General features: G+C 56.6%; 1 protein-coding gene across 5 annotated transcripts; it reads left to right on the top strand.

The window, feature by feature from the left end:
- The first annotated feature begins 622 nt into the window (after positions 1–622).
- ZNF385A (zinc finger protein 385A) lies at positions 623–21584 on the top strand. 5 transcript variants are annotated; one of them, XM_027036351.2, is made up of 8 exons: positions 623–920; positions 7588–7724; positions 15218–15328; positions 16954–17116; positions 18991–19233; positions 19583–19752; positions 19977–20072; positions 20220–21584. In XM_027036351.2, exons 1-8 carry the CDS (start codon positions 911–913, stop codon positions 20448–20450), a joined length of 1161 nt encoding a protein of 386 aa, XP_026892152.1. In that variant the 5' UTR covers positions 623–910; the 3' UTR covers positions 20451–21584. The 5 variants fall into 5 exon arrangements, with proteins under 5 accessions (XP_026892152.1, XP_026892157.1, XP_026892154.1 ...); XM_027036356.2 differs by lacking the exon at positions 623–920 and adding an exon at positions 6354–6489; XM_027036353.2 differs by lacking the exon at positions 623–920 and adding an exon at positions 6951–7295.
- Positions 21585–21711: the final 127 nt, after the last annotated feature.

Below are 21711 nucleotides of genomic sequence, written 5' to 3'. Positions count from 1 at the left end.
CAGCCCATACATTCGTCCCTATTCTCCATCCTCCCCTCCACCTCACCACACACACTAGTCCTCTACAATCCACACTCACCTTGGTGAATGCCCTGGGTTCAGACCCTGATGCCTGATGGGTGCTCCCATCCCCACCCCAATTCAAGTCCTCTCTACAGGGTTGAGTCTCAATTCTGGATCCTCTATCATCTTCTGATTGCCCTAATAAATCATCTCGGTGGCAAGCTTCTTTTTCCACCTCTTTGCATTGATTGCAACTCTCTTCATGCAGACCTTCCCTGAGGACCTAGGCATTTGAACCCCAGCCAGAGATCAACCTGTGACCCATCTTCAGCCCCACATTTCATCCCTGAAACCCAGCCCCCAGGCATCCTGCTCCAAAGTCAAAGAAACAAAGGACCTTAACATTCTCTGCACTCCCCCCACCCCGACCCTGCCCAGCCTGTCACTCCGGAGAGGACCCAGGTGTCACACCCATCCCAGGCTCCATCCCTCCCCAGAGGACTGAGGCATCCCCCACCCTATATCAGCCCACGACCAGACTTCCTGCCCTCAGACTCAGCCCTTCCCAGGAACCCAGGCATCTTAGTTCCCAGCTTCCTCCGTCACCTCACACCGTCTTGTAGATGTCTTGTTCCCCCGGCCCTGGCTGCAGCGACACGGTAAATCCAGGAGACCCAGGGGCAGCCAGTAGGAGAGGAAGGGGCGAGGAACCGTCAAGACGCCCCCTCATGGAGCCCAGGGTGCCCGGGTTCCCCCTCCTCCCGTCTTCACCTGCTGCGGGCTCCGCCCCCGCTCCGCCTGGGCCGGCCTCTGCTCCTCCCCCGACTCCTCCCCCTGTACCCCCAGCCCGGCCAGAACGGCCCCCGGGACAGAGCGACGCGGAACCCCGGGCGCCTGGGTCCCCAGCATGATCCTCGGTGAGTGGGCTCTGCGGCTCTGGGCTCCGGGCTCCTGGGTCCCTCTCAGTAGGTCACCCCCCCAACCTCCCGGCACCGCGGTGACTGCGGCCGCCCGTCAGCGACCGGCTCCCCCTCCCCCTTCATCTGGCTCCACATCTGGGGGTCCCCTCTTCCCCTCTTCCCCACGCTGCCGTCTCCCCGGGTAATTTAGGGAGTGGTGAAGGAGAGAGCAGAGCCGAGTGAGACCCCCGCCCCATAATGAGGATATTGCGTATTCATGAGGCTCATGAATATTATATGACGGTCTACGAGAGGCTGGGGGAGAGGGCTGGTCCTGGCCTAGTGGAGTTGAGGGAAAGGTTCTGACCCGTCCCCGCACACACTCTCCCTCCCCCACCCTTAGCTCAGACACTCCGACATCCTTCTGGGCCCAGGATAAGAGGGAAAGGAGGAAGTGGGGGGCGGGCGGGGAGAAGATGGTGGGTGTAGCTTCGAGGTGTGTGTGGTGGGAGGTGGGAACCTGAGGGCTGGAGATAAGGGGGCTGGGTAGAAGCAGGGATGGGAAACTGTCCTTCCCAGGCCCCTGCGGCTCGGATCCTGTCTCCGCAGCCATCCTGCCCCAACACGCCGGGACCTGCCCCGCTCTCTCCTTGCTCTGGCTGCCTGGGCCCTTCCTTCCCAGCTTCCTTCTTCTTCCTTCTTCCCCCACCCCCACCCCTGCCTTGGGCCAGGGGCGCCAGGAGACAAGGGGCAATGGAGAGAGTAAGGATGGGGGAGGGGAGCCCCCGCGGGACTCTGACAACCCTTCAGCCACAGCCACCCCATCCTCATGACCTACATCGCGAGGGAGCCCCTGGGTGGGGGAGGAGAGGGACTAGCTGTGCGTCTGGACTCCTCCTCAGCTCCAGGGGCTCCAGGCCCCTGCCTCCACAATAGTAGGCTGGCCTGCTGTGTCCTCTGACCTCTGACCTCTGCCCTGGTTGGGCCGGTTCCTGGGCCCTGTTTATGATGGGAGATGCCCCCCCCACAACCGGGCCCAGACACCTGTGGTCTCCCTGCCTCCCAATGGAGGGCTTGCCCGGCCTTTGCTGGGTCCCTCTGCAGTTTGCTCTTTGGCTTCCCTTCTTTCGTCTGATCCCTGTTGACTTCCCACTAGTGGTCTTTCTCCCCTTCTGCCCTCCTTCCTCTCTCTCTTTCTCTCCTCCTCCTGTACCTCCTCACTCCTTCACCATGTTACGTCTGCCTGCTCCACCTAACACTCCACTATACCTATTCAGTGAATGAGGGAACAGAGGTGTGAATGACTGGTGCCTGCCTCCTTCCCATGAGTATCTCCAGCAAAGAAGAGACTCCCCACCCAACTATGAAGACTATCCCCAGCCTAAAATGACCCTCACCATCACATCTGGGACTCAGGTCCCCAAAGCACAGGCCCCACATTCTTCCAACGTGTGCAATCCCTGCATGTTGGCCCCACCCTGGACGCAGGCTCCACCCTGGGCACGGGCCCCAGAGGGAGCATCGTGCTTTTCCGGAATAAACCAGTGTGAGCCACACTTGCCCTGGTCAGTGGGCTCTAAAGACGACCTCCGAGACCTGCTCAAGCCTGACCAAGACCCCACCACAGGAAAAATGCCTGGGTCTGCCAACTGGACCCCCACCACATCTGCCCGATGTGGGACAGGACACTGTAGTTAACTCACTCCTTGTGCCCACCTACAGAGGGGTGGGAAGCCTGCTGGCCCACACGCATGTTAGCCCTCTGTGAGGAAAGGAGAGAGGGAGGAAACTGCCAGCCAGGGCTCAGGCCTTGCCCACCCCCCTCCCCCCACCCACCCACCCCGGGCCATGCCATTGTAGGCTTCCAGCTTCCAAATACTGAGGCCCATTGAGTCCATGTACGTGGTGGCCCTGACCAGCAGGTGGGGCCCGGCCTACCTGCTTAAGATCTAGACTGTGGGCCCAGGTTTAAGCAGATGGTGGTTCTGGGCTCCGTTCCTTGTTCTGGGCCTTTCTTACTGTCCTTTCCAACTGGGTCCCATGGGGAGAGGGGGCATCCAAGAAGGCCCTGTCCTGTCAGGTTGGGAAGATTTCCCAGGGATCTTCCCTCTCTTCCCTTCCTGGCCACCTCCTCCCTTTAGGCCCCGCCCCCACCTACATCCACCCTGGGGTTATTAAGGATGATGTTTTAAGTAGTTGTTCATAATCATCCCCTTGTTCCTTTAATCTTTGACTTCAAAGCCTTTCCAGCCCTCAACCTGCCTCCTGTCCAGATGAGGGAAGTCAAGGCAGAAAGGAACAGAAACATGGGATTTGGTCAAGAACCCAAGATGCAGGAGTTCAAGGCTCTCCCCTCATTCCCGTTTCAGGCACTGCTGGGGAGGGAGAAGAGGCCAAAAGGCCTGAAGAGAAAAAGACATGGATTAGAGATGAGATCCCGGTCCAGTCTCCAATCCAGTTCCTCCCTTGGCTCCAGAGTCTAATTCCCCCATCTTAACCCAGTGCTGATCCAGGCTTTTCACCACCTGGGGTTAGGGCCCTAATACAACTTGCAACCCTAACGCCAACCATATATCTCGTCTCACTCTCATCCTGGCCCAACCTCCAAGACCAGCACTAACCCACAGCCCTACCCTAACACCTCTCCTGGCTCCTGTTCTTACCAGACAGGACCCCTCCCTGAGCTAGCTCAAGGCAGACACTCCCCTTCTTTACTACAAGGGCTCGAGGCCCCAGACCTGACCTAAGACAGCCAAGGGGCTGAGACTCTGACCTGGCCAAAATTTCTGGGAAAGGGAGGAAGAAAAAGACCAGATTTCAGCGGGATGGAAGGAGTTGGATGTGGCTTGGTTGTGGCTCGGTGTGAGTGGGATCAAAGGGCCTAGGGCTAGGTAGGACCTAGAAAGAGACAGATGGACATCCATCCAAGGGTCTGAGAGTTCATCCCCTCTAAAGTGCATTGGGAACTGTCTTTAATAAAGCATTTGGCAATTCCCCCACAGAGCTGGGTGGGGCTCTATCTGCTGGAGGTAATTACTCTAATGAGCTTCCCTCTGGAGTGGCCTGCCCCAGCCAGGCCCCAGCTCCTCCCTGCCCTGCCTGACTTGTGTGCCATGCAAGAACACGTGCATGCATGTGTACACACACACACACACACACACACGCATGCACGCACGCACTCCAGTTCGATCTCCTACCCCCTCCAAACCTGCCCGAAGACCTCACCTAGTCAGATGTCAGAAGCCCTGGATTTCCTGCTTCCCCAGACCTTACTATGTACCTGCCTTTCCCTCCAATACCCCATCCCTAGTCTACCTACAAAAGTGTAGTGCTTGAAAACCCTGTCTCTGGGGCCAGACAGACAGGTTCACATCCCTCACTAGCTGTGTGACCTTGGTCAAGTAATTCCCCCTCTCAAAGCTGATTGTCCTCATTGATAAGATGAGGACTCATTCATTTAACAAACATTTATTTAGCTCCCTTTGTGGCATGCCAGCAATTTACATAGATTCAATCCTCTCAACAACTCCTTGAGGCAGTACTATTGTTCTCATTTGCCAAATGAGCTAGTTCCCCAGCTTCTGAGCAGTGGAGACAACCTCAGGGAGACGGTGTATGTCCAGTGACTGGCACGTAAAGAGCCTTCAAAAAGTGGCAACTATTATGGAGCGCCCGGGTGGCTCAGTCGGGTAAGCGTCGGACTTTGGCTCAGGTCATAATCTCGCGGTTCGTGGGCTCTGTGCTGACAGCTCAGAGCCTGGAACCTGCTTCGAATTCTGTGTCTCCCTCTCTCTCTGCCCCTCCCCCGCTCACGCTCTGTCTCTCTCTGTCTCTCAAAAATAAACGTTAAAAAAACAAGTGGCAACTATTAGTATTGTCAGAAAAAGGGAGAGGGGACTGAGGCTTGGGCTTACCTGAAACGAGAGAGCTCTGCTTCTGCCCACTCGGCCCGTGAGCTGCCATCTGCCCCTCTCCTCATCTCATAGCTCAGTAGACCCAAAAATGGGGAGACACACGAATGTCCAGTTACCCACCTTGCTTCCTTGCCTCACTCCATCCTCCCTCCCCCTTCCCCCCCCACCCCTTTCCCTCCTGGGTTCTTGTCCTGGAGGAGAGGAGTTGCTGGCCATAGGGCACTGAATCACTGCTGTTTGTTTTCCTCCAACCCCAGGAAGATGCAGGGACCTTCCTCTCCTTGAACAAGATGGAAGTCTGTGCTGGGACCTCCATCCCTTCTGAGTGACACTAGAGTCCTCGGGGGTTATGTAGCAGTGAAAGAATTTGCAGCAGATCTTGATTTAGCTCCCAGCTCTGATACTTACAGGCTATGTGACATGAGCCAAAGTTTTTAACTCCTCTGAGCCTCAGTTTCCTCGCACGTCAAGTGGGAAAAATAGTATCAGCTACCCCCATAGAATCATAGCTGCCTCAGAGATTAAATGTGATAATACTCAGAACTCATTACCTGGCACATAGCGGCTCCACAATACGTATTTTCTTCTATTCCCTTTTCCAGAACTCATCTGTCTCTTCTGAGATGGGGGCTTGAGGGAATGGGGGCTTAAGAGAATCTAGAGCTGGGAAAAGGGTCAAGGAGCTGGGTTGCTCTGGGGCGGGGCAAGTGCCAGCCCCAAACCAGCTGCTAGGGGTGGGTGCTGGGTGCCGGGGACTCTGGGAGCGCTCAGGTTTCTCTCACCATTCCTGATGCTGCCCGGGGCTCGTTAAGGCTGCCCTGGTCTGGTGTGCCAGGCTTGGGGTGGAGGGGGGGGTGTTGTGCATGGGGGGAGGAGCCCTGAAGGAACAGACCAGGAAGGGGAGGTGGTCAAACTGCCCCTCAGACCATCTGTCCCTCTCTTCTCGCTCCCTTCCTTGCTCTCTGCTCTCTGTCAGTCTTTCCACCCTGGGGTCTAGCCCTGTGTCCAGCTTTTCTGCAGTCTCTTTTTTTCTCTCTCATTTCACTGTCTTCCATCTCTCCATTGTTCACTATTCTTTTCTCTCTCAGTATCTCTGCCCCTTTTCTCAATCACTTACTCCAGCTTCTGTCATTTTTTCCCCATTCTCTCTCACTCACTTTTGTCTGTCTCTTCTCTCTCTCTCTCTCTCTCTCTCTCTCTGCTCTCCCACTACCCCATCTTAACTCTGAGATGGCAGAGGAGGGAATGGACACAGGGTGTACAGACCTCCAGCTGCCCAAGAGCCAAAGCCAAGCATCCTGCCCTTTCCTTCAAACCCTTAGCCCTCTAGAGCCCAAGCTTGACCTCAGGGACCCTGGCCACCCACCCTGGCAGAAGAGCCAGACCCCTCCAGACCTTTCTGGACCAGCTCCCTGCCCCCAGCTGTGCCTGAGCCCTCCCCACCCCCTCCCTCTCGCCTCCCATTCCCTAATCCCTGCTCCCCCGCCCTCCCCTCTGCCCCACTTTTCCAGGACTCTGATTGGCTGATTCTACTGACTGGACTTGGGGGGGAGGGGGCTGGCAAGGGAGGGGGCAGGGGGCAGAACCAAGGGAAGGGGACGCTGTCAGGCCCAGGCCCCTGGGGGGCCGGGGCCAGGCCACTGCCTGGGGGCAGCAGGCACCAGAAACTGAAGGTATGCAAAGGGGCAGTCTCTGTGGAGGGAGCAGGGAAGGATCCTGGGGTAGCCTCTGCCCCAGTAAGGTCAAGGGAGGACGGGGCCAAACTTGCAGCCTCCTGGCTTTGCCTTTGTTCCTGGGAACCCCTGTTGCTGGCAGGGGGTTGTTAGAGCAGGGAAGGGCAGCCAGGATTCCCTGACTGGTGGACAGCGAGGTCACAGAAGGGAGCTGGGCTGGCGGAAGCCCAGAGGGGTCCTCAGGGCCTTTGGCCTCCTCCCACTGGAGCCTGGCAAGGTTCCTCCCATGGCTCTGAGGGGAGGAGAAAAAGTTTCAGGGGAGGGTGGGTAGTGGAGTGGCTGGCCTGGACTTTCATTTCCCCTTGGGGTCAGACCCAGGCATTCCCCTTCCAGAGGCCCGGGTGGCGGTTCCTCCTGCGGTGCTGGAGCTGAACACTCTCAGGGAGACAAGGGGGTTTGGGGGGAGACAGGAAGGTTGGGAGAAGGGGCTCTGAGAATGGGCCCAGGCAGTCCACCTCCCAGGGCAAACGCCACTCACTTATCACCTACCCCCAGAGATGTCAACAATTAACTAAGAACAGCCAGGACAGATCACAGTTCTTTGGGCAGCCCGAGAGACTCAGCGGCCCTCTTCCAAATCGAGACCTCAACATTCCCCTCTGGGCAGTGGGAGGAATCACCCACCTGACCCTGTCCCCCCTGGGGTGAGACCTCACCTTTGGGATTCCTTGGGGAGAAACAAAACCAGAAGAAGGGAGTGGCCAGAGCCGTGGGGCTCCCTGAGTCCTGCTGATCCAGCAGAGAAGGTCTGTCCTCTTCCTGGGTTTGTAAAATGCCTAAAGGTCTTGGGGGAGGGAGGCTGGAGAAGGGGGAAGTGAAAACCACCCAGAAGGGAAGGGCTGGTCTGCACTCTCCCCTGGGCCCACAGGGCACCGTGCTCCATTGCTCCGGAGCTAGCAAGCAGGGGAAGTGTGTGTGCGCATGGGGGTCACACTTCTGAGTGTGGGGGCCCCAGCCGGGGAGTGGGACAGACAGGTTTGGGTGGGGCTCCCAAGCTTCAATCTTCCTGCCCCACGTAATGTTTTCTCTGCCCTTCAGGCAGCCTGAGCCGTGCAGGGCCCCTCCCTCTGCTTCGGCAGCCCCCCATCATGCAGCCCCCACTGGACCTCAAGCAGATCCTGCCCTTCCCACTGGAGCCAGCCCCTACCCTGGGCCTCTTCGGCAACTACAACACTGTGAGTAGCAGCTTGCCTGCCCACCTTACCCTCCTGAGACCCCAGCTCCTTCCTTCACTCTGACTCACCCCTCCCTGCTTCTCCTATCTACTTCCTTATCTTTCCTTAGGACCCCATCTCCCCGGACTTCTAGTCTCTAGTCAGTTACAAGCGTTGTTGGCTATCTGGTATACTATTAGCAACAATAACAATAATAGCTCCTATTTGTTGAGCCAGACCCTGTGCTATATGTTTTATATGAATCATCTCACTGAGTCCACCATCTAGAGAAGCAATGAGACCCAGATGGGTGATAGTGACTGCAGGGAGGTGGGAGGGGTGACAGGTGCCGAATCCAGAAGGAAGGGATAAGCAGGGTCACAAGCCTGCCTGTTTGTAAATTCTAGCTCTCTGGAACCCACAGTTGGGTGGGGAGGATCAGTGGGGTAGGGCTTAGAGGCCTGGCAAAGTTGTCTAGATTTAATACAGTATGAAATAGGGAGCCATTATCCATTGTTAAGCAGCAAAATGACTTTGTCAGAGCAGTGTTTGAGGAAGGTGATTGGGACAGCTGGATGAAAGGGAGCAGAGGCTGGAGGAGGCTGTCCCACCAAGGTGGGCCTGAACGGCAGCCTGGAAGGCCACACCGGGCCAGTGGTAGTGGCAGTGTGAGCATATAGGAAGGGGGAAGGGCAAGGGGTTTGTTTCCAAGGAAATATTCCTAGGCCATGGTGACCAACTGATATTTGGGGGTAGGGGAGAAGAGAGAGGATGAGTCAAGGCTGACTCCAAGATTCAAACATCTGTGGCTAGGAGGGAGAAGTCACCTCGACAGAGGCAGGGGTTTAGAGGAAGAAGCTGGTCTGGGGTGAAGCTGTGAAGCTCACTTTAGGACATGGCGAGTTGGTGAACCAGTGGGACATTGAGCCAAAAACGTCCAGCAGGCAGTTGGAATTTGGGTCCTAGAAAGTGGGCTAGAGCTAAAGGTTCAGGGGAAGTCGGCTTTAGTCCACGCAAATAACCCACCATCAAACCATATTCAGCTGCAAACGTGTACTGAGTATCAACCATGCAGCAGGCACTGCCATAGATGTTTCTATACCTGATCTCATTTCGTCTTCACCTCAACCCAACAAAGTAGACGTTGTTATTCCTGTTTCGCTCGGGAGGGATTAGTAACGTATCTACGTTGACATAGTATGTGCCTAAGGTATGATTTGAACCCGTAGCATCTGACTCCAAATGGAGTTCTCTTTATACCACAGCTGCTTCCTCCAAACTCCTCCCAAAGAATCCAAACCAACATCTGCACTACACTCTGGAGTTTACAAAGTATCCTTCATATCTTAGTCTTTATAGCAACCCTATAGGGTAGCTATTGTTTAATCCATTTTACAGATGAGAAAATGGAGTACTGACTATAAGCAAGGCACTGTTTTAGATAAAATAGAGACGTGAGGGTAAATACAATACGGTTCAATTTTAAGAGTTTGTGGGTTTTTGTTGTTTTTTTTTTTTTTTAATGTTTACTTTTGAGAGAGAGAGAGAGCACAAGCAGAGGAGGGGCAGACAGAGGGGAATAGAGGATCCCAAGTGGGCTCCGTGCTCACAGCTGGAGAGCCCGATGCGGGGCTCAAATTCACGAACCTGCGAGATCATGAGCTGAGCTGAAACCAAGAATCCGATGCTTAACCGACTGAGCCCCCCGGGCACTGCTGATATGGTCCAGTCTGGAAGGAGCTTCTATTCAGGGGAGAAATATAGAAATGTATGCAGCAATCTAGAACACAAAACAGAGGCAGAATTATAAATATTGTGACAGAGAAACCAATGATGGTTCAAGTGAACAAAAAAATTTTTTGAGCACCTACTATGTGCTGGGCACTGTACCAGGTGTCAGGGACACAGGACTCAGCCTGTGCTCCTGGGGAGCTCATGTTTAGTAGGAAAGATAAGTTAACAGTTACCCTGTAGGGTGAAAAGAGCTGCGTCAGAGGCATTTAGCTTGTATGGGAGTCCAAAGGGGTGTCAGGAAAGACTTGCTGAATGAGGTGGTGCCTAAGGGACCAACCAGAGCTGAGCAGGAAAAGGAGAACAGAGGAAAAAGGGATTCAACCCGGAGCAGGTGACATAGGATTTGGGCTTTGAAGAATTATTAGTAGGATTTTAAAAGGGGCCTTAGAGAACATTCCAGACTGAAGCAAATAGCATGAATAAGAGCTAGAAAAGAGCACTTGAGGGGGTCCAATTGATTCAGTTTGACTGGAGCAGAAGGTGCTGGGAATACTTCCCCCATCTACACACCTCATTGACGCTTGCCCTTAGGTCTCTCATCATTTCCCCCATTTTATAGATGAGGAAACACAGACCTAGAGAGGTTAAGTGACTTGCCCAAGGTCACAAAGCCAAGCAATTCGCATGGGTAGTTCAGGGTTTCTCACTCCCCCAGGGTTCATGGCTCGACTGCCTCTAGTGAGGACTAGCTATTTAAAGCCATGAGCCCTGCTAAGCTCGGAGAGTGCGGCAGGGTGTTGAGCAGCACCAGCTCTGGCATCTGACTGGCAGGATTTGAATTGACATTCCGAGAGCACTGGCTGTGTGACCTTAGGCAAATGGCTTCACTACTCTAAACCCGAATTTTACCAGATAGTAATAGTACCGACTCACAAGGCTGTTGCGAGAATCGTATTACATAATCAGAATAGCTAGCACAAAGTGGATGTCTGGTGCTGGCGGCTATGATTATTATTATGTCATTGCTATTATTTTTATTTAAGAGAGGACCAGAGAGAGAAAGGCCAAGACTCAGCCTTTTGGAATAAGCAGAATTAGGTAGTAGGAATAGGAGGAGGCTCCAGCAAAGGATGTGGGGGAGCCACTGGAGGGGGGTGTTAGGGACGCAGCCTGGTGCCTGTAGAGTTGGAGAAGCCAAGGGAGAGAGTGTGGCGGGCTGCATCAATAGTGTCAAATTCTGCAGGGGAGTGAGGACTGCAGAAAAGCTGCAGACAGACCTTTGGCAGTACTGTGCAGCAGTTAAGTACATGGCTTTGGAGTCAGGCTGCCCAGGTTTAAATTCAAATCCCAGTTCAGCCACTTACTAGCTTATGACCTTGGGCAAATTATTTAACCTCTCTAAACCTCAGTTCCCTCGTCTATAAAATGAAGATAATAATAGTACTTATTCTGAATAGTGGTTGTGAAGATTAAATTAGATAATCCATGCAAAGAGCTCAGTACAGAGGCTGGCACATTCCAAGGGCTCAGTCAACATTAGGTGGTGGTGGTGGTGGTATTATTCATGGCTAATGGATTCTGGACTAATACAATACCTCCAGATCTCTCTCCCACTGGGGCAGTTCCTACCCCTTAGACCCTTCCCTGTATTATGCTTTCCTCTGCCCTTGGACGTCTCTCATTGTCTCCCAAAGACAGCCTCTCTCTACACTCAGTCCGCTGCTTCACTCATCTCTCTGTCCTAGACGGAATGGGAGAGGGTGAGAACCAGAGATGATAGAGCGGGAATCCTAAGACCTATTCGGAGAGGATGAGGAGGTGTCTGGGGGAGGGAGCGGCTCTGCCCTCCTGCCCCTGAGCCCCCAGTGCTGCTCCTACTTGACCGCCAGAGGGCAGCAAGTGCACGAAACATAAGCTCTTTGGGAACCTAGCTGTCCAGCAGGTGGCGGGCGAGGGGAGGAGATAGGAAGAAGAGGTTAGGGACGTTGTCCCCAGTATGAGGTCGCTTCTGCTCTGGGCGCCTCCCAGCTCCACCTTTCAGAGGAATCACTGAGAGAGCAGTGCCTGACACCTAGGTACCTGGGCTCGATTTCCCATCCCTAGTAAGGGAAGTGACATGTAAAAAGGGCACAGGGGCCGTGTGCAGAGGGAACACGAGTCTGGGGGCTCGGAAAAGGGGTTGTCAACAAGGGAGCGAGGGCCAGGGTGGAAGGGATGGAAGACAGGAGAAATGTCCGAGCTAGAGAAATAGAGCCGTCCATTAGGGTTGGTGGGGACAAGGAACCCAGCAAGGATCCTCAGTGGAGGAAGCCGAGGTCACCTGGTCAATGCCCGATCGCCGGACCGAGCAGCCCCTCACCAGGACAAGGTCTACCACCCTGGAACGAGTATCCGGATACGGACACCCTCTCCTCTCCTCTTTTCACCCTAGCCCCCCTTCCTCCTGCTCAGGCTCCCTAGCCCCGCCCCCGTCCGCGGCCCGCCCTCGGCCCCGCCTCCGGGGCGGGCTCCGGTCCCGGCCGGCACCGCCTCCCCTTCTCGGGCCGGCCGGGCCGCACAGCCCCGAGCCACCCGGGCAACGAGCGCCGCGTCCCCGGCCTGCCCGGCCCGGCCAGGCTCGGGTGCCCCGCCCGGGTCCGCCACCCCGGGCCATGGAGTCGCGGCCCCCGGGGTCCCGCAGGGTAAGCCACCCGGCCCCTCCTCTCTCCCTGGCTCCCGCCGCTGCCGCAGCGCCCCCCCACCCTATCCCCGCCCGCCCCTGGCGGGCGGGCTACCTCTCCTTTCGCCCGGTCCTCGGGTTATTTGGCCCATCCCCCATAACTGGCGCGGTCCCTGCCAATCTCTGGATCCCAGCTGGCCCCCCCAGACTACTGCCACCATACTGGATACCCCCACCTCTGCTTCTCAGATCCTTGGAGTCCCCCAAATCTTCAGACTTCCCATCAGGTCTTACATGTACCCTCAAATTACCACGCCGCTTAGATCCTTTTTATCCCATCCCGGCATCTTTCCTTTTCCCAGCATCCCTCCCCCACCAGCTTCCACCTGCTCTTTAGACACCCCCTAGCTCACTCTCTTTCCTATTTCAATCCTTCCTGTCCCTCTGGTCTTCCCATCCCCGAGATTGCACCCTCCTTCTCTTTTCACCTTTATTTGGGGGTGGGGGGAGGATGGGGAAGTGGGGTGGTCAAACATGGGGCAGCGGTTTCCATCAGATAAAGGGCAATGGAAGGAAATATAATCATGGCCCCCTCTCCTGTTCCTGATCTGGTTTCCTCCCTTCCCTCCCCCTTGCCCTTCCTGATTCATTTTGCCCCAGCTTTAGGGAGCGATTCCCCTTCATGTCTGCTGTTGGAGGGCAGGTGGGAGAGGAATGTTTTGTGGCCCTTTCCAGGCAGTGTCTAGGCCAAAATCCCAAGGTAGGGGCTCTGGAGTGGGATGGGCTGTGGGAGATGTTGGCCTCCACCCCTCCCCAGAGAGCCCTCATCTAGGTCACCAGGGCCTCTTGACCTTGGCCTGGAGCGGCACTTCAGTGGCTCACGTTCCACCTGCACAGGGATTGGGCCCAGGAGCCCTCACCTTCAGCCTGGTGTCTCCTCAGTTCCTGGAGGAGAGGGTGGGAGGGACCCATGGCGCACTGGGTTGGTACCCTCTTTCTCACCACTCCCCAACCCCTGGTTGGTGTTTATGGACTTAAACCTGAGGAGGAGTGTATGCAAGAGAAAAGGCTTTCACTCTGGAAGAGGGACCCAGGTGGGGCAGGGACCATTCTCCTGGGATGTATGTAGGCATGGTCAGCCCACAGGTCGTCCTCAGGGCACTGTGGGAAGCAGGCTGGGATGATGGGTGGGGCAGAGACAGAACCCTGGCCTCTGCTGTCCCCTCTCCATCCCACTCCTCTCTCCCTAGTGCTGTCATCGACTTAGGTTTCCTGGCCTAGATTGGGTTTCTGTTTGGGCTGAATTCCATTCCCCACCCAGCATATGAGGAAGTCCAGGGGCTGAGGAGAACCCTGGGGCAGGGGGAGGGGGGTGTCTCTGCATAGGGAGGACTAACACCTGGAGACTGGGAGCTGAGAGCAGGCATCTGTCTCCCCTTTCTGATTAAAGCCTGTCTCCAACTTGGTCTGTCTTTATTTCTGCCAAACACATCATACATTCACACAGATAAACACACAGCTGAAGATTGCACAACCTGACCATTCATGGCATCGGCAAAGCCCCCGACACAGAAATGTTGATACATAAATGATGTGCACACAGCACATGACACTCCTTCACACTCCACCCATGCACAGATTGATCACAGCCTGCCCAGACACCCGCAGTCACACCCCTTCTTCCCCTGTTTGGCTTTTCTTTGAATAGGACCTGGGCTTCCAGGAGGTGAAAAGTGAGCTACTGAAAGGGGCTGCTTCCAGCCAAGGGCAGGCCAAGAGATGGACACTTGTCAGCCAGACGAGTCATCTGAACTTGGTCATGGCTCCCGCCTCTACGTCTACCAAATGAGGCAGCCCATGTCACAGGGGTGCTAAAGCCCCCTTCCAACCAGCCAGTGAGACTACTGGGGAGAGCCAGGATCTGTGGACTTTCCAGATTCCAGCCACCTTCTCCCTGCTTCACATGCCTGTCTCTCACCAGTGTCTTACTGGGAACCATGAAGACCTGAGCATAGGGGAGGGCCGCAGCTGAGGAGCTAAGGACCCCTCGGGTCCCAGAAACTACTTTTCACTTGATCCTTCCACCGGGAAGACCAGGCTTCAGTTCTAATTTCGTTCTGTTTTTATGAGAGGTCCCAGCCATCACCCAATCCTCTTCAGCCTCGGGTGCATTCCAGTCTCGCCTCTCCCTGGCTGCCTAGGGGGCCAGAAGGGAGGCGGACTGTGCAGGGAGGCAGTTTTCATGCCTCTAGGCCCCTGGCTTCATCCCTTGATAGCTGAAGGCCTCAGAGAGAAACTCCCATCCTCTCCCTTCCTCATGTGAACTCTTGGCAGGAGACTGCAAAGACATCTGCTGACCCAGGGTGGGGGCAACACTGTTCCTAATCACGCCCAGCCCCACAGCTCTGCCCCAGAAGCCCTGTGATCAAGGGAGGAAGAGTTCAGAAGATCTCTCCACTGCCTCAGGCCAGCCCAGCTTCTTAGGTCCTGCCCCCCTCCCCAACCCCCATTATTCACTACAGCCATGTACTCTCTCCTGAGTTCTTTTACTCCCTTTAGACCTGCTGCCTTAAAGAGATCTAGGGAGTATGTTAGGGCAACCTGGGGCCCAGAGATGGGAACCTGGGAATGTCTGTCCCCTGGGACCAAACGCTTGGCTTGGTAGACATCTTGCCCCGGAGTGGGTCCAAAGAGTTCAGAGGCCTCAGCTGAAGGCCATAGGATCTAGGGTGCTTTGGGACTTCCCATCAGTGGGCCTTTGGTGGGTTGGCCGAGCTGTACATCAAAAAGGCAGAGTTGGATCTTCATGGTATGATGAACTGAGACAGCAGCCCAAGTTCAAGTACCAGTTTTGCTATTAACTGGTCGTGTGACCTTGGGCCAACCACTTCTATTCTGTCAGATGGGGGCACTGGGCCAGTTGGTCTCTCAAGGCCCTTCTAGTAGGGTGAGGATTGGGCTTGGAGGGGATCAGGGGACTGAGGCTCAGAACCCTCAGGCAAACTGAGGGATAGGGACGAGGCTCTGAGCCCTTTGGTTTAACCCAGCTGCAACCAATGTGGGGGATGATGGACATAAGCTTGTGCTGGGGTTCCTGGCTCACCCCAGCCTGCCTCCGCAGATGGACCCTGTGCAGAAGGCTGTGCTCTCCCACACTTTTGGGGGACCCTTGCTCAAGACCAAGCGGCCCATCATTTCCTGTAATGTCTGTCAGATCCGCTTCAATTCGCAGGTAAGAAGACTTGCTGCTCCAAATGGGTGGGGCAGCAGTAGCCTGGAGATCTCGGGAGAGCAGAGGGCAGAGGAGCTTGGGGCGGGGGGGGGGGGGGGCAGAGATAAAGGGGATATCGGGAAGAGCAGGGAATGGGGACACTGTAGGAGGGGCAGGGGCGGATGGAAGGCACTTGAGAGGGACAAGCGGTGGCTGTAATTTCAACGTGAAGTCGGCCAGTCCTCTCAGGTTGACCCTTCCCTCCCTTGGGGACTGAGAGAGACATCCCTGGCTCATAATTTCCTAGAACACAGGTGGCCATCACGTCTGGGTGCAAGAGTGGCCTCTGGCCCACTGGTCCTTGGGCACTGGGCTGAGTTAGGTCATTGACTCCCCTGCAGAGCCTGTGCCCTCCGGGGCCTCTGCTAAACTCCTCCCCTGGTCCACCCACTTCACTCTAACCTGGCTTCCTCCTCTGTCTGTCCTTTCCCGTGGGGGACTTTCCATGGAGAGAAGCCACCCAAAACGCAGAACCTAGGTGTCCCGCCTCCCAGCTGTCCTGTCCTCCTTGTGAGGCTCCCTCGGGACTTCTGTGTGGGTCTAGAGGAGACTTTGTGGGGTGCAGGTTCTGAGAGCTTTTGGAGAAAAACAGCCGAGCCTCATTCTGCTGAGTAGGGGGAAATAAAGCACGTTCTGTTTCTCTACCCAGTCCACACGCGCGCGCGCACACACCCACCATGCTGCCAGGCTCCGCACACCACTGCCTCACCCCTGGGGTATCAGTTTTCTTTCCCTACCTATCCATACTTTTTATCTCTACTCTATCCCTGTCTGGGTGACCTTGTGGCTCCAGAACTGTATGTTCTAGGCAGGAGGTGCACGTGGGGGTGGGGGTGGAACCAGGACCAACCCAGCTTTAGGCCTCTCGGTTACCTCAACCCCAGGCATCCCCTCTCCCAACCCTGGCTCCACTCCCTGGTGGAGGGTGGAGGACTAGAGGGGCAGGGGGCCAATAGTAGGCAGCCCTCCACTTCCCTCCCCCACCAAGTGGCTCTGTTTTGACAGCTGTCTCTGCTGCTGTCTCTATCTCCAGAGCTGGGCTTGGGGCCAGGGTCCTCCAGGGTGTCCACAGAGGCTTCAGGAAAAATGAGAACCAGGGGGGAGTAGTCAGGGTAGGGCCCAGGCCTCAGGGCTCTTGGGACTCTTAGCCTGAGTGTAGAAGCAGTGCAGCCTGGATCCAGAGGCCGGGAGACACGACACACGCATAGAAGGCCAGGGGGCCAAGAGACTGCTAGCTGGCTGGATTGCTGGTCCCCTCCCATTTAGAATTCTATTATAGGTTGGGGTAACCCTCCCTCACCCAGAACTAGGTGAGAAGCCTGAGTCAGCAGCCAGGCCCTGGGTGTGGTGGTAGGGTGGAGTCTGGGCTAGGTGAGGATCCAGGTTCCCAGCGACTCAAGGTTGAGAAGCTAGTCTGAGCCCCAGGAAAAACCAGGGCTCCTCGGCATGGCTTTACATCCCACTGGTATAGTAAGAGATTCACTGCAGCCTCCTGAGACCACCCCGAGGACCTGAAGGAACTCTGTGGGGAGCATGGTCGGATGAAAGGTGATCTCAGATTCCCTTTTTTTCTTTCATCCCTAAAGAGCCAGGCTGAGGCACACTACAAGGGTAATCGCCACGCCCGAAGAGTCAAAGGCATCGAGGCTGCCAAGACCCGAGGCAGGGAGCCTGGCGTCCGGGAACCTGGAGACCCAGCTCCCCCAGGCAGCACCCCCCCAAATGGGGATGGCGTAGCCCCCCGCCCAGGTGTGTCTGAATACCCCGACATTGTTCAACTGCTCTTGTCTCTGTTCTTTGCCTGCTTCCCAGAATTCTCTGCTTTCATCTCTCTCTTCCTCAACCCCCCCCCCACCCCTACCCAAGGTGAGTCCTGGAGCCAAACACAGTGATGCAAAATTTCCATCCTGTCACCCGTACTCCCGCCCCAGCTCCTCTCAACAGAGTCCCCACTGTCTGTCCTCCCCACCGCCCAGTGACTCAGAGAGGGGCTAGGGTGAGGCCACCTGGCAAACTTCCTCAAGAAAAAGGGAACCATCAAATCTAGGGAGAGGCCTCTTCATCTTGGGGAGAGGGACAGGGAGGGAATCAGGATATCTGAGGGCCTGCCCACTGGGCTTCCCCTTGGGGAGACTGAGAGCTCAGGACACTCAAGCAACACCCCGGATGATCTTGGTTGATCTTTTGACCTTTCTGGCCCAGTCTGCATCCTGGGAGTGAGACCTTAAGATCTTGGAGGTCTTTCCCAGGTTTACAAAAAGCAACTCTGAGACTTTCTCCCTCATGGCTGGTGGCCATCTTCAGTCCTACTCCCAGCCAAGAAATTGGAAGGAAGGAATATCAAGACAGGAGGATATGAGCCCCCCTCATGCTGGGATTGCCACATCAGATATCAGTCATGATCAACTCCAGAAAGACTAAACATCCCCATTTCCTCCTTATCCTTGCCTGTCCTTTCGGCCCCACCCCAAGTAGAATGAGAACCAGGCATCCACATCAGCAGCTTGGGAACCAGGATCCCACTGTCAACGCGCACACACACACACACACATACATACGTCCCTCAGGGATGAACAGATAGGGCAGGCAGGTGAGCTGAGTTCTAATTGTGCTCTGGCTGCTCTTAGCCTGGTCACCTTTTTTTAACTTGGCAACATCTCTGCAAGATGGGGATGACTCTGATAGTGGTGGTGGTAGATAACATTTCATGTTCTGAGTGCTTTATACATATTACCTCATTTAGTTAGTTCCGACAGGATATCTCTAAGGAGATAATGATACCTGCCCTACTTTTGTAAACCACGAAGCCCTGTCCAGTTTGAGACGTGGGTGTGCTATCTGGATCGGAATGGAGGTCAAGGATGTCAAACGAGTAAGAGAAATAAAGGGAAAGATCACAGGATGGACAAGCAAAGGGACACGTGCAGGGGTCAGGAGGTCCCTTTCTGCCAGTGCCCCACCCCCACTGCCTGCGGTCTCACAACCCGGAAACTGGATCGGCTGCTGGAGCAAGAATGGGAGTGCTAGAGTTTCCCCTGTACAGAGGCCAGAACCCAGCGCTGAGGCCTGGGGCCCGTGCATCTTTAATCAAGCCATGAATTATAGAGCAGCCTGCATCCCTGTTCCCTCTCCAGTTCTGCTGTTTCTGTTTCCCTTTTGCCGTGTCTGCGACTGTCTCTCTCGACCTCTCCTCACGCTGCCTCTGCCCCTTCCTAGAGCTCTCTGGCATGCCTCCCTGGGGACTGGGCAGGACTCTGGGAAGGGGCTGGCCAGGCAGGAAGCCCAGGCTGGCTGGCAGGCAGTGAGGGGTGAATCCTTGTTCCATGCCTCTCCCCAGGGCTAGGCTGGCTGCCAGCTTCAACCTGAAGGGGAAGCCACTGCGGCTGGACCCCTCAACCATTCCCAGCTTCTCGAGAATGGGCCAGGCACTGGAGCCTCACACCCAGCCTGCAGCAGCTAGACCACATCTGGCTCGGGCCCAGGGCATGAGAGCATGCATGTTGTCACAGGGTGGGGACTCCTGGGCCCTTGCCCTCCAGGAAATGGGGGTGGGTTTCCTCCACATAAAGAATCTCCTCCAAAAACCATCTGAGGTGACCCCTATGTTTCTCCCCCCACAACAGTCTCCATGGAGAATGGACTGGGTCCAGCCCCAGGATCCCCAGAGAAACAGCCTGGCTCCCCATCCCCTCCCAGCATTCCGGAGACTGGTCAGGGTACAACCAAGGGCGAAGGGGGCACTCCAGCCCCAGCTTCCCTGCCTGGAGGCAGCAAGGAAGAGGAGGAAAAGGCCAAGCGGCTGCTCTACTGTGCCCTGTGCAAGGTGGCAGTGAACTCCCTGTCCCAGCTTGAGGCTCATAACAAAGGTAAGGACTCTCCCACCCCGACCCCTATTCCCCTATCCTCAGCCCACTCCTGCTCCCCACCTCTAATGCCCCTGGCTTCCAACATCCGGGCCCCTCCAAGACTTACCAGCCTATCTCCCTCCCTAATCATCTCCCACTTACTTCTTCAGTCCCCCCTCTGCTTAACTCCTCGACCTGTGACTCTCCCCTGACCTACCTTGTGTTTGGGGATGTCCCAAGGGGATTGGAAACCCCCCCCCCCACACTTGATGCTTCCCCCTATTTCAATTGGGAAGGTGGGTATTTGCTGCCGAGGAGGCCTGGAGAAGTCTTCCTCCACCCCTTACCTTCTGCCCTCTGTGGGCCCCAGGTACTAAGCACAAGACAATTCTGGAGGCCAGAAGTGGGCTGGGCCCCATCAAAGCTTACCCTCGTCTGGGGCCCCCCACTCCTGGGGAACCAGAGGCCCCTGCCCAGGACCGAACCTTCCACTGTGAGATCTGCAATGTCAAGGTCAACTCGGAGGTCCAACTGAAACAGGTGGGTCCAAGGCCTTTCCTGGGAATTCTAGGGAGCTCTACTCACAAACAGGGAGCTTGGGTGAGGGCGCTTCTCTCAGGTCCTTCCCTTGGGACCACAGAAGGGGCGGGGCCAGGTGTTTTGGGTGTGCCTACCGGCTCGTCGGTTACTCCTTTCCGGGTGGCTCACAGCCCCTTACCCACTGCCCCTCCCTACCCACCCCCACCCCCACTCCCACCCCGCAGCACATTTCCAGCCGGCGGCACCGAGACGGCGTGGCCGGGAAGCCCAACCCGCTGCTGAGCCGTCACAAGAAACCTAGAGGCGCGGGGGAGCTGGCGGTGAGGCCTGGGCCCTGGAGAATTCGGCAATTGGGGGACCGGAGCTGGGAGGAGAAGGGGACGCGGGCCGGTACGGGGAGGGGTGGGGTTTGCGGGCCGCAGAATGACTCCTCGGTCTCCCTTTCCCCGCCCCTCTCCCCGCTGCAGGGCACTCTGACTTTCTCCAAGGAGCTGCCCAAGTCCCTGGCGGGAGGCCTGCTACCCAGCCCCCTAGCGGTGGCTGCGGTGATGGCAGCTGCAGCAGGCTCCCCGCTGTCCCTGCGCCCGGCCCCAGCCGCACCTCTTCTCCAGGGACCGCCGATCACCCACCCCCTGCTCCACCCGGCACCCGGGCCCATCCGAACTGCGCACGGACCCATCCTCTTCTCCCCCTACTGACCTGAACCCCGAACCCCCTCCCATTCAACACCTCCCCCCCCACCTCCAGCCGGGACCCAGGCCTCCGGGCTCCAAGCCTGCCCCTACTCCCGGCACTCCCTGAATGATCTCTCTCTCTCCTTCCCCCCCACCCCGAGGTACGGGGTTCCAGGAAAGGGGAGGGGTAGCGGGGGAGGGGGGCTTCAGAAGGGGGGGAACACCCCAGATCTCAGGGAACCCCGCCCCCTGCCCTTCCCTCTCCCCTAGAAAAGGGGGGGCCGTCTCACCCCGAGCCCCCTTGGAGACACCCCCCCTCCCAAAAGCCATGTCCATTCAGCCCTTCCCCCCCAAACCTAGCACAAAACGGGGTTCACAAGCCATGGTCGGAGTCCGGGGGGCAGAAATGGATTTTTCTTGGCAATAAGCGGACTCTGGGACTCCGGCCCCTGCCCCCAAACTGAAGCGCTTCCGTGAACACCCCCATCCTCCGCAGGGGGAGGGGAGCAGGCGGGATCCTGGGTCCCTCAGAAGCACTTTGGTTTTACCGCCTGCAACCTCACTGTGCCCGCCCCGCACCATGCCCCAGCCCCAGGTCTAGCTGGGCCCATCATAGGGGGCAGCACTTGGGGGCATCTCTGGCACTTGGGTGGGACCAAGTAGATGCCCCTACAGACCCTTCCCTCACCTTCTTCCTCCCCAGTCTGGATTCCATTCTTTTCACCAGCACCCATCGCCCAAGGGGTACCGAGGGGGGCAAGGGGTGTCCAGTCCGAGCCCACCCCCGCCTCGCCTTCCGCAAAACTGTGAGCAAAAAGCAATAGAAGCCTCGCCCCCGCCCCTCCCCTTTCCGCAGGATTCGCTGAGTCTGTAGCCTTCCCCGTCCCAGCTCCTAGACCTCATGGCTGTCCCTCCCACCAGACACCTCCACTGCACAACTCGGGCGGGGGCGTGACCTCCCTCCCCCCACCCCACCCCTCTGTGGTTTCCGTATCGTCAGCCCTTCTAGCAGCCGACACGAGAGAGGGACGGGCCCCCACTGGCCTTCCCGTCCCCATCAACTCTTTCTGCTTGACAATGTAGCAACCCCGGCCCCCCACCCACGTCTTCCCTTTTCCTTCTCCCCGACAATAAAGTCTGGATTCGTTGCCCTCCGTCCCCCAGACTCAGACTCTCAATCTTTGCCCGCCGATGTGGGAGCTATTCAACCGGAGATCTGTCTGCATGGTGAAGGGTAAGGGTACACGGGAAAGGGGGCCTGAAGGAGGGGTCCGGAAAGACGGGG

Source organism: Acinonyx jubatus, chromosome B4, assembly GCF_027475565.1.
Source record: "Acinonyx jubatus isolate Ajub_Pintada_27869175 chromosome B4, VMU_Ajub_asm_v1.0, whole genome shotgun sequence".
NCBI lineage: Eukaryota > Metazoa > Chordata > Mammalia > Carnivora > Felidae > Acinonyx > Acinonyx jubatus.
The sequence above is the reverse complement of the archived record's forward strand: the minus strand, read 5'-3'. Positions and strand labels throughout refer to the sequence as shown.

Coding starts and splice junctions, on each gene's coding strand:
- ZNF385A (XM_027036351.2), top strand. Junction 15,329..16,953: donor AGATCCGCTTCAATTCGCAG/GTAAGAAGACTT, acceptor TCATCCCTAAAG/AGCCAGGCTGAGGCACACTA. Junction 17,117..18,990: donor TGGCGTAGCCCCCCGCCCAG/GTGTGTCTGAAT, acceptor CCCCCACAACAG/TCTCCATGGAGAATGGACTG.